Source organism: Penicillium verhagenii (assembly GCF_028828195.1).
Source record: "Penicillium verhagenii strain IBT 33310 chromosome Unknown utg000004l_segment0_segment0, whole genome shotgun sequence".
Lineage (NCBI taxonomy): Eukaryota > Fungi > Ascomycota > Eurotiomycetes > Eurotiales > Aspergillaceae > Penicillium > Penicillium verhagenii.
Window position 1 is genome coordinate 1297181 of NW_026643168.1, and position 11394 is coordinate 1308574.

General features: G+C 48.1%; 4 protein-coding genes across 4 annotated transcripts; 2 read left to right on the plus strand and 2 right to left on the minus strand.

Moving 5' to 3' along the window:
- Positions 1-1766: 1766 nt before the first annotated feature.
- On the plus strand, positions 1767-2511 carry N7466_003412 (uncharacterized protein; the record flags this gene model as incomplete). The annotated part of the gene is made up of 4 exons (XM_057162809.1): positions 1767-1920; positions 1974-2025; positions 2095-2278; positions 2353-2511. The coding sequence occupies 4 exons, from the start codon at positions 1767-1769 to the stop codon at positions 2509-2511; spliced, it is 549 nt and encodes a 182-aa protein (XP_057023924.1).
- Positions 2512-3538: 1027 nt separating this feature from the next.
- Positions 3539-7292, minus strand: rgsC (putative intermediate filament protein (Mdm1); the record flags this gene model as incomplete). Its single annotated transcript, XM_057162810.1, has 2 exons — positions 3539-4566; positions 4634-7292. The coding sequence occupies 2 exons, from the start codon at positions 7290-7292 to the stop codon at positions 3539-3541; spliced, it is 3687 nt and encodes a 1228-aa protein (XP_057023925.1).
- Positions 7293-7675: 383 nt separating this feature from the next.
- N7466_003414 (bifunctional phosphatidyl-N-methylethanolamine N-methyltransferase/phosphatidyl-N-dimethylethanolamine N-methyltransferase) lies at positions 7676-8521 on the plus strand (the record flags this gene model as incomplete). The annotated part of the gene is made up of 5 exons (XM_057162811.1): positions 7676-7724; positions 7790-7829; positions 7892-7908; positions 7959-8385; positions 8449-8521. 5 exons carry the CDS (start codon positions 7676-7678, stop codon positions 8519-8521), a joined length of 606 nt encoding a protein of 201 aa, XP_057023926.1.
- Positions 8522-9591: 1070 nt separating this feature from the next.
- Positions 9592-11379, minus strand: N7466_003415 (RXT2 domain-containing protein; the record flags this gene model as incomplete). Its single annotated transcript, XM_057162812.1, has 4 exons — positions 9592-10799; positions 10868-11021; positions 11123-11274; positions 11307-11379. 4 exons carry the CDS (start codon positions 11377-11379, stop codon positions 9592-9594), a joined length of 1587 nt encoding a protein of 528 aa, XP_057023927.1.
- Between the last annotated feature and the right edge of the window lie 15 nt (positions 11380-11394).

The following is an 11394-nucleotide window of genomic DNA, read 5'->3' on the forward strand; positions in this document are numbered from 1 at the left end:
TCACGAGAGTTTCAACATTTGAAAAACTTAGATTATAGAGTATACATTGGGTATGTAGATGTCTTAAAGTCCGAGGTCCAGGGCTCTCCAGATGTCTATTTGAGGTACATATACACGTGAATATGATACCCGTGCACCTATAGGTGGATGCTTTTAAGGCCGACACATTAGGTACGGGAGTACTTATAAGTAGGATCTGTATTGCTTTTTTTTCTAGTATTTTCACTGATAAATCCATAGATACAAGCAGATATATATACTTCAATGTTACTAGGTATGTACATGGCTCAGGTGGCTTGCTTTGTTTCAAAGGTGTATAGAATATAGGTATATCTGACTGGCAGTGTAGTGAGACACATACTAGTAGTTGGCTCTGTCTAGCCAATAATATATGACAGGGGATATTCCATCCTTTTATACTAAGAAGACTTTCTTTTGTATAATATTACCTGCAGGGGGTAGGCTCAAAGGTCTAACCAATTGATGCCTTGATTGGCTTAGGTTATGTAATTTGTCAAGGTTACATTATATTTCTTTAATAAGGAGTAAAATATTGTAGGAATGAAACTTGATATGCACGATCATGAGAAAATACTCTAAGACTAAAATATTTACTATTGAGAGTTGTCATGTAGTCTATTATAGCTTGCGTGTTCTGCCATTGTTCTATAATTGCCATTTCTAGCTTGTATGTGAAGCCTGAGAACTGGGATTTTTATTATGTGGAGGCTCCATGCGTTATTATGTATGGGCTCTTTCTTAACCTTCTCTACTTGTTCCAATTCTCTGCTAATCTCTAGATGAATTGAAAAGTGCATTGAAAAAAAAGACAGAGATTACTCCGTAGTCAGATTTACAATTACAGAAGTACTATGTATATTCCAGAATTATATGTGCAATTATGTGGCTTGGCCCGATGTGGGGAAGGATCCACTCGGGGCCCCGGAGGATCAGCATTGAGCTCGGTGGAATGAGCTCACATTGCAGCTCACTCTCACACTCTCACACTCTCCTAGGGGCACCATTCCAGACAGATTAGAACAGAGCATTGAAAGCTTTACCATTGGTGAATAATTTAGGAATGAGAGATTAATTGAAATGGCATGTTGGGAAACTGATGGGCTGATGATGTCAGGTGATCGTCCAGACTGGCCTCGAAGGTTGTTTCACATAACACGGTTTCAAGTTTCTGTTCACAGCCATGGCAAAAGGAATTCATTGCATTCAACTGTGAAGAGTTCAATTCCCTTCCGATCACCTCTGATCATCTTTCTATATTTTTCTGTTTATTTTTTTTCGTTTGTCTCTGGAGAAATAAGTAAGAAATAAAGGTGGAGTAAGAATGCGGGGTGCAGCAACCCAGATTGGCCCACTCCCGCTACCTGATGTCAGTTGCTCGTGTGATCCGGGGATGCCGTGTACTCGGAGGCAAAATACGAAATCATTCCCTTGGGATTTGTTCATCTGGTCGAAATGAATTAAGAAAAGATATAGGTAAATTTCACAAGGGGAGAAAAAACTGTAGGTTAAATGATATCGAGTCAAAAAGGCCATGTGGAATTGAAAAGAGGGAAAAAAGAGGCAAAGAGCAGTAGTGAGCTGTTCCTAGAAGTACAAAGTACAGTATACAGAATGACATCCTTGACTCGAACCCCCGCTTCTTTCTACTGAGGTCACCTGCCCACCCCCTCTTCTCTCTCCTTTCTCTTCTCTTTCCATTCTTTCTCTCCTTCATCATCCTCAACTGATCCCCAAATCTATCAATCATGTCTGTTCCACTCACCAAAGTCGATTCTGCCGTTGCTGGCTTGTCCATAGACGAAAAGCCCCAAGCTCCAACAGAAACTGAAGTCAAGAAGGAGAAGAAGTCCAGGCGACTCTCACACCAAGCTGAAGATGTCTGGAATATCAAGGACCTTGGTAACGTTATGTGATGAATCATCTTGTGACATCTTCACTGATGCATCTGATAGAGGAGCAAAAGATCGAAATCACCCTACCCATCGAGACTCAAAAGACTGGATGGTGTGTCTCTTCTACATGATCTGTTCCTTCTCATCCCCTCAATTCATTAACCAATATCCCCCTCACCAGGAGACTCAACACTTCACCAAACACGGTCGAGGACAAAGAGATTCTCAGCCTAAAACTCACAAATCCCCCCGTCAAGAAGATTGACTTGCATTTCCCATTGGGCCTAGAGGTCACCGCTCGGAATCTCAAGGGCGTCACAATCAAGGATGCATTAGAAGCAATCCACAAACAATTCAAGAAAAAGGTCCGTTAATCATCCACATCCTCAACATTCTCTACAAAACAGATCACTGACTGGGAAATTCAAATCTCACACAGGCTGATGACGAGTTGGAGAAACCTTTCCTTGCTGGTTTCGAGTGGGACAAGGATGAGTGCTGGACACGCTTCATCGTGCACCAAACCGACAAGAACACCGCCGTGACTCCAAGTGATAACTCCAAGAAATCCAAAAAGAAGAAGAAGGACGAAGAGTAGATCGTTCCAAATCCGATCCTCTACAAAGTGTACCCTTCCCCCCCCTCACCCCTCCTTCACCTTCCGGGTTTCCGTTTGATGGTTTCAACTCCAATCTTCAAAACGACAAGGGTCAAACTCCCTCTTCAGCTCTTTGTTTTTGTTGCCACCCCCATCTCTATTCCCTTTTCACGTGATGATGTGACGGTTTAGCCTTACCTTGCCAGATCTTTATCTTCCTGATGGACTTCTCTGCAATCGCGCATTTCTTCCCGCCTCCGGGATGTAGAAGCAAGAATTAAGAGGGCGCAGGGTGAATTGAAGCTTTTTAGCTATTACTCTATTTTATCTTTTATTTCTCTTCTATTTTGTTCTTGGATCTCTCACCTGGTCATGTATCTTGCTTGCGTTTTCTTATCCAACTCACCCTACTACTTACCGGAGCGTTCGCAACTTGGCTAGTTCCGAATGTTCCTTAGTTTGACCTGGGTGAGACCTGATGCTTGGAGATGTCTCCGGCCTCTATTCATTCATTTTTATATTCCACTCAGATTATCCAACTAATATTCACTGAGTCACTTTTTTCTCCCGATAGATGTAAATTTGTACATAGTAGTTTCAAGGTGGAGTTGGGAGACGTCGGGAGTGAGCGTTGCGCTAAGCATAAGCCGGATCCACTGGGGCCCACAACCCGCGTCTTAGCACCTTTTTTCTATGTCATCCTCTTGTGTTTCATGCACGCTTAAAACTTATAATTCATGTTTCTGGAAACCTTTGGATTTTTAGGGCGTTCGGAAATCCGAGTATTGTATGTAATTCATTATATGTCAGCCACTAGGTGCTGTAAAAATATTGGTATGTACAATCGTTAAAGAGAGAGGGTTGGAAATCCAGAGGCCGGACGGCGGAAACAACAGGAGCAGGGCTAATATAGATGCACAAGCTCGAACAGAAACAGTAAAGCCAAAGGTCGCTAGATCAAAATGTCATGAGTAATCTTTCGATAAGAAACAATAAACCAAAAAAAGAGCCAAAAAGGCGGCAGACATTAGCGGGAGCGACCGGGCTCCCGACTGCCAAAGAGGGCCAAGACGATCTCGTCGAGAAGAGTAAAGGCCAGATGTGTGTTGAGGGGTTTATTATTCAAGGTAGCAAAGAGCCGACGGGAAGCAGCTTGGGCATTGGCACGGCCAACAACGCTAGCAGCCAGATCGGGGATAAGAGTGGCCAGGACGACGGTGGCCTCGGTGCGACTTTTGTGTCGGTCGGCCATAGATCGTGGCAGGAACTTGCGCAAAATACCACCGGGCCACATAGAATCGCGAGCGATAGCGAGGTATCGCATCATTGACTCGTCTTGGAATAAAGAGCGAGCACTGTCCCGCACCTTGCGCTCAATGGTACCACCAAGGAGTTGGTGCAGAACGACAACAACGGCCCGGCCGCGCAGCCAGTTGTTTCCGCGGTTCAGCTCAAAGGCCTCTAGGAAGAGATCGCAGACAGGCTTGATGAAGGGTTCGAGCTCACGGTCTTCGAATGCATTCAGCTCGGCTTCGGCTTCGGCCGTAGTGACGGCATCTTCAGTTGCGAGAGCGGGGTCGTGGGCAGTGCTGGTGTTGATGTTCACCTGGTTTGTGGCGGCCGAGATGAGATTCTGGCCTGCCGTTGACAATTGATCGAGCACACCAAAGTTGCCGAGGAAGTCGTCCATGCCATCGGCAACGGAATTATAAATGCGCGTGACGAGATCCTTAGTATCACCTTCACTGCTGCGTGAATCTTCTCGAGGCAGAATTGCCCTTTGGGAGAGAAACGCACGCAAGTCACGGCTGCGGCAAACTTCGGGTAGATGAAGCAGTTTTTCAAGATATCCCTCTAGAGCTTGCCGCCGTTTTTGAAGGAATTCCTTTTGGAGCTTCATGACCACGCGCCGGCGAGGGAATTCCAAGTGGCGAACTGAAGGATAGTTCAGGCGCAGCTTCTGGTGAAGCTCGTGGAATTCACTGTAGCGACGAGGAACCGCCCAGGAAGCTGCAGGCATCTGTTCACCAGCATTTCGTCGAACTTCGATAACATCTGAGTCCGAGCATTAGCATGAATTCAAGCCGAGAGAGAGGGGGTAGGGGATGAGATGGGTTCTTACACGTTGCGAATTCCCGGCCATCCTCCTCTTTGCCGACCATGATGGATTTGATGCGGACTGTGGAACGCCCGTATAGACTGTTATCACTTTCTTGGATGATGTATTGCTGGCGTTGCATCTCCTTCCGGTGGACCTCGCGTTCAATGCTGGCCTTAGACTTGCGCAAAATTCTCAACTCAGCCGTGTTATTCGTCAATTCGGCCTTGCGGGTCAACGCGTCGACCACAGAATCTTGCGCAGTCAGTTTGTCGATTTCGGTAGTCAATACCTCGATCGCTTCAGTGAGTCCAAGATCGCCTGGCGCAGCTTCATGGACTTCGTCTGCTGGGTCCCTGTCTTCGCCACCGACTGGTTCCTCGTACTCATCTTCAATGAACTTCTGTTGATCCGGGAAAAGATCGTCGTCAAACACACCAAGTCGTGATGCATGGTGGTCTACTAGACCCAGAGATGCGATGCTTTTTTTCGACTTCTCATTGATGCGTACGTCAGCTCGCAAGATGTCGGGCGAGCCACGAGTGGTGATTTCGGATTGCCCTCCAAAGAGGGATGAGGATGAGAGATCACTCCCCTTGAGGTCCTCTACTCTTGGATTCTTGGGCTCGTTGATGATAATGTCATTGAGAGCGGCTTCCATGGTTTCAAGAACCTGGCTTTGGCTTGTATCATTATCACCATTTTGTGAGTCTTTCCCTAGGCTATTGGTAGACATGGCAAGCTGATCGGTATCATAGTCGTCATCAAAAAGATGTGCCGACCGTTCGGAATCTATAGATCGTCGAGGTGCATCGTCGTCGTCAAACAGCTTGCCCATGCCTCGCACATCGCTTGATGAAACAGCAGCTCTGCGAAGGTCCATGACCGGCTTCATGGCCGGCTGTGAGGATGTCCGAGCAGTAATAGGAGGAAGAGGCCGCCTCTCTCGGGGCTCAAGAGTAGCTGCTGGCGGGGATGGAGGAGGAGCTGGCTCATTGGAGTTCGACGCCTCATCTGACGCAAGATATTTCCAGTACAAATCTGACTCCTTGAACTTTGGATAGTAGACAGTCTTCATATGTTCAAGCACATCTGACTGGGTGGTCAGGACCACAGTTCGAGCTTTGCGGTATTGCTCTGGAGTTGCTCGCTTGCCCGCACTTAGGAATGTTTTGACTGTTCGACGCGACTCATCGGAGACCTTGAGTTCTGGTTTGTTGAGATATGTTTCACTAAGAAGCGCCAAATCATTTCTATCGGCAGTCGTCCATGTCACTGAGGCCGACGCAGTCTCGTCTCCAAAGTCATCCTCCAACGGATTTCGAAATCCGTCCACCACTATCCAGAACTGGACTAGGGGCATTAATCTTTGACGGTCCATGAACTCCATGAAATATGATAAACCAGCTGCATTACGCAATACATCTACCAGAGAAGACTCATGTGATGTAGAAGAACTACCATGGCGAGTATGTCTGGACTTCACAGGAGGCATATGTGAGGACTCTCCTGGTACAGAAAGTTTGGCGACCTTTTGATCCAGAACCCTTTTACCCGTTTCCAGGCGTCTAAGGTAGACTTGATCTTGCCCTTCCACCATGCTTTCTCTCTTCAACTGGCTAGCAACCAGTGCTCGAAACCTTCGAGCATCAGATAAGTTGCTGCAGCGTCTTATCGCTCTGACAAAGCGCTCAAAGGCCCTTTCGTTATCATTTGCTAAAAGCTTAGGGAACGGTTGCCCCCGCTTAGACTTGGGGGCAGGAGATGCATGCTCGTCGAGTGCAGCCCGTAATTTGCGGACGGTTTTCCTATCTTGCAAAGCCGAGCGTCCATAAGCCTCCATCAGCTGATTCCACGTGTCGGGATCTGACAATGCCGTCATGGCTGGAACAAGAATCGCACAAGCGATGATCTCACGAATCAGGACAGAAACGGTCCTGCTCCTTAGCACGCTCTCTGGAAAGAGCTGGGGGAGTAAACCCACGGCAATCTTTCTGAGATATTCTTGCTGTACGGTTTTTTGGTCAACAGAGGAGAGACCGACAGCCGGATGAAGGCGACCCTCGCGGAACTTGTTGGCAATCGCCAAGTCCAGCTCCTCAGATTCTGTCACATTTCGACTCAGGTTCCGTCCGCGGACGGCGCGCTCGGCTATATCGAAATCTTTGAGGTGAGAGGTCAAGATTGGAAATATGCGGGACACGATCAATGAGATCAGGTCCTCGGCGAGTAGTCTATCACGAAAATTCTCCAGAGCAATGCGAATGACTTTATCGATTTCATTTGCAAAGATAGGACTTGGACTAATATTTTGGTACCAGGATGAGACAAAATCCCGAGTCACAAGAGACAGCAGTTCGTCAAATCCTTCGGACACAACAAACGACTCAGGATAGAGGGGTCGGGGTCGGTATCGTGTAGTCTTTCGCACATTGAAGAGCTCTTTCCGCCAGTTATTGGGTTTGATGAATGCGACTGAGACCTTTTTCGGTAAACGGGCTCTTTCGGTTTGGTTTCGCGTCGTCAAGAGTAGTAGGCCTAGGAAAATGGCGCAAGACAGTGCAACGCCCAAAGCTAGTGCCCATCCCAGATAGCGCAGGATCGGCAGCCAGCGCACTACCAAGCCCCACGCGATAAATACACCAACGCTGGCTATGAGTAAATCTCGATTTTGAAGGGCCATTCTCCCCAAACACTCATGAGAGCTCCAGGTCTCATGACGGCCAATCGCCGCAACTCAAGAGGGGGGAGCTTGACTGGACATTGAAAGAACCAGTGCGATAGATAGAGCAGTTTACCAAACAAACAAGTGAAAGGCAACAATTCCGATCTCGATGTTGAATTGGAGATGGAATTTTTTATAAAAGTAGCTTTGAGATGCAAAATGATGGAATGATCGCGAGATGGAATCCCGTGACTGCGGAGAAAACGTCACTTTGTTTACTTAAGCTCACGCTTGCGATCTTCCGTTCCTGCTGTCCTCAGCCCAATCTTCCCCCTCTTTTTTTTTTGGCACACCTTCATATTCTTCCACCCAAATCCTGTCTTCTTTCAAGGACCTTCACCATGGTTGCCCTTACTGATATTGTCGATTTATCGTCCCCCTCACTTTTGGGTATGTACAAAAAGTCATCGCTTTTCTCCGCATTTTGCATGTGATGCCGGAACTGACCCTTGTAGTGGCTGCCGCTTCGATTGCCTTTAACCCAATCTTCTGGAAGTATGTACTGAGTCAACAATGAAATCTCTTTGACACACGTAAGCTAACTATTTCTTTCACAGTATCGTTGCCCGTGCAGGTTCGTTGATGACTCGAGCCGTCTACTCGTGCGAAGCTAACCACCACCAGAATACAACAACCATATCCTAACTCGCATCTTCGGAGGAGCTTACCGCGGATGTTACGCCCTCGCCTTCGCTATCTTCTCCCTGGGTATCTTGCGTGATCATGTATACCAGGTTGCTCTGAATGAGCAGCCTTTCTATGCTCCTGTCCACCAGCCCATCATCGGTGGCATCCTGTTTGCGGCGGGCTCCGTGTTGGTTTTGTCTAGCATGTGGGCTCTTGGTGTCACTGGAACCTACCTTGGTGACTACTTTGGCATTCTGATGGATGCTCCCGTCACTGGATTCCCCTTCAACGTGACCGGCTCGCCGATGTACTGGGGAAGCACCATGAACTTCCTGGGTGTCGCTCTCTACAAGGGTCGGGTCGCCGGTCTCCTGTTGACTGCCCAAGTCTTTGTGCTATACTGGTTTGCTCTGCGGTGGGAGGAGTAAGTTTTGACTATCTCACCTTATCCTTGAAGGCATAAGTTTACTGACCCATGACTGAACAGCCCATTTACTGCTGAGATCTATGCCAAGCGTGAGCGCGAGCGTGCCAAGAAGCTTGGAGGCAAGAAGCAGTAAACGCTGCACATGTACAATAGGGTTGGCTGGGACTTTCAACATCCACAATCCGCACATGACACCTTCTCGATCAGAACGAGATATATCCCTCCGCCTGTATCCCGTCACCCAGAAATATACTCCTTGTTCTGCGGGGATGGGATGGCAATCATCCAGCACACGGATACATCCGAATCTTCAACGATGCTGGAACCAAAAAGTAGACGATAGACATTCGCTTTCGCCCCCGTGCCCAAGCATACCAGCGACTAGGGCTGCAGGTTCCGCAGGTTCCACCCTTTAGCTATTTCCCTTACGCGACTCCCAAAAAAAGACATCCACCCATTGCGCCCAACCACCGACCCATCTTCCGGTTTCCCCAATGCAGTACATAGTAGGCATCTTGCTATATGAGACTTCCACGGTCAAGGAGAAGTCAGTATTGCTCCCGGTTCTTCCAAATCCAATTTTTGTACAGGAGAAGGCAAGCTCCATGGATAGAGAGAGACTTTGCAGATCAGGCTTGGAATACAAAGAATCGAAACTTTACATGTGCCAATCACACCATTTCATACTGTAGATCCTAGCTAATAAATGCAGCATATGAAGCGGAACGAGGAGCATCGTACATTAGTACGTCCTACAACTTGTGTGCCTCCCCCGGATCCTTGGAATCTTCTTTATACAAAGCCTGCACATTTAATGTTCATCGGCGTAAAATAATCTCATCATACGAAATCTGGAATTGGGTGTTTGACAATTGGCAGCTGAGATAGTTCCATATGTCAACTTGTATCATTGGGAGTGTATTAATGCAACAACTCTATGTATATACGCAGAAAGATACAGTGGGTCAATTAAGAAACTTGGAATGAATGAAATAAAAAGAAAATGAGAGACAAGATTTTATTCTCCATTGTCCGAAGGGTATCTTGACACCGACCGTGGTCCAATGCACAACACGAGTCATTCCGCATGGACCGAATACCACCAACACCACGCTATGAGACTGAAAAAGGGACCGAAATAAAAAGATAAAGAACAAAGCAATTGACAATGGCAAGTGGGAGATCAGGGGGGCAATTGCATGATTATGCACGTCGCCCGCGACCTCGTTTGGCCGTCGTCGTTCGACTATCATCCACTGTCTCCACTTCGTCTTCGTCGGTCCCTTTTTTGAGATCCTCGCCTTCCGCAAGTCCCCATTTCTCACGATCGTACCAGTCCTCGCCGTCACTCATCTCACCCACGTGGCCCTCAGCCTTGCACCATTCGAGCACATCGGCCTTCATATGGCAAGCCCGGAACAATGAATCGAGCATACGCTCGAATCCCCGTACCGTCTCTTCCTGTTTTTGGATGTAAGACCATAGAAGGCGACGAGTTTCTTCAGCCTCGGTGGCAGGAAGGCCGAAGTTCGCATCTGGGCGAACGTTTTCAGGGATAAGAAAAAGCGGGTGTGGGGTGAGAAAGGTGCTGGTCATATCCGAAGATAGAGATTGGTCTTCATCTTGCGGATTGGCTGCATTGGCCTGCGCACGGGTCGTCATACGCCGGGGTGGCTCGGGCGATGAGCCGTCATGCATCTCAGCATCATGCTCAGCATCATCGTGTATTCCGTTCAATTCCACGTTTGTACCTCTGGCATCGGCCTTCTCTCCATCGCCAGAGGTGTCCATTTCTTCTGCTTTGTCATTGGCAGCAAATCCCCCGTTTTGGCCGAAATTGGCCCCGTTCCCTAGAGCGAGCTCGTCTGCATTCTTGGGATGGGGTGGAAGGTCGTTCACCGTAGCATCAGCTTCCTCTGATTTGAGTGCCTTGTTGGGTTCCCTGGTTTCAATGCTCGCTGTTGGTTCTCCAAAGCCAGCTGGGTAATCAGCCATCTCCGCATCATTCTCTACGGTCCGGGGTTCGCTCCCCGTCCCACTCTGAGTATGATGCGCTTCCATGAATGCCGTAGACGATGTCCCGGGTGCCCCGTTGGTATCGCCGTTCGCAGATGAAGTTTCGGGTCTGCTTGGCTTTTGTCGTCCCGTGGCTGCACGGGCATGCTCACCCTCAGCCCTAGGCTCAAAGATGTAACGGTCTTCGGGAGTTTCCACGGCGCCGCAGGGCATCCAGCCGGCGTCCCCCAGAAAGTTGCGGTGAAGATTTCGGGCACGCCACAGGAGAGCCTTTTCCTGGCGCAACTTCTCTTCGACAGCGGCTGCCATTTGTTCCAGGGCCTGCGAGGTATACGCCTGGGACAGCGAAGGGTGGGAGGGGAGTTCGGAGGGGTGTTTCAAGGGACATAAAAGGGCTGGATAAATCACACTGGTAAGTATACGAAGAAAACGTCAATAATAAAGTATAAATGGGATCACTGACTTTCTAGTGCAATTCCCGAAAACGGGTTCTCTTCGGCCGCCGCGGTATCAGCCTCAGAATCTTCATCTTCCTCGTCAAGTTCATCCCCCTCTGAATCGTAACGGGTAGGATTTCGTTGTAATATATGACGTGTGTAGCCGGCGTGTTCGACCTTCTATTCACAGAAATGAAATGTATGTGTCAGCTCAGTGTTCGAGTCTTTCCGGTCGCCACATTTGCGCGCGCTGGGAGGCTGAATCCTATGGAAAAACATACCTCTCTGTAGAATTCTTCTGCATTGATATAGCCCATTGCTCCCTCACGAACGTATTTGGCGTTTACTTTCATTTTATTACCACGATTCGTGGGCTGCATGATAGGATCATCGGGGACAGAGTCTGCGAGGGTCAGAACGTCAGTGAAAAGATCTCATTGTAGTAAAAAAACAATATTGACATACCATCGCGTTCTCTGCGCAATGCTCTCTTCATCCCGATAATTGTATCGGCAATCAAGGCTGCCTGAGTCGCCATGGCTACGGGTCTGCG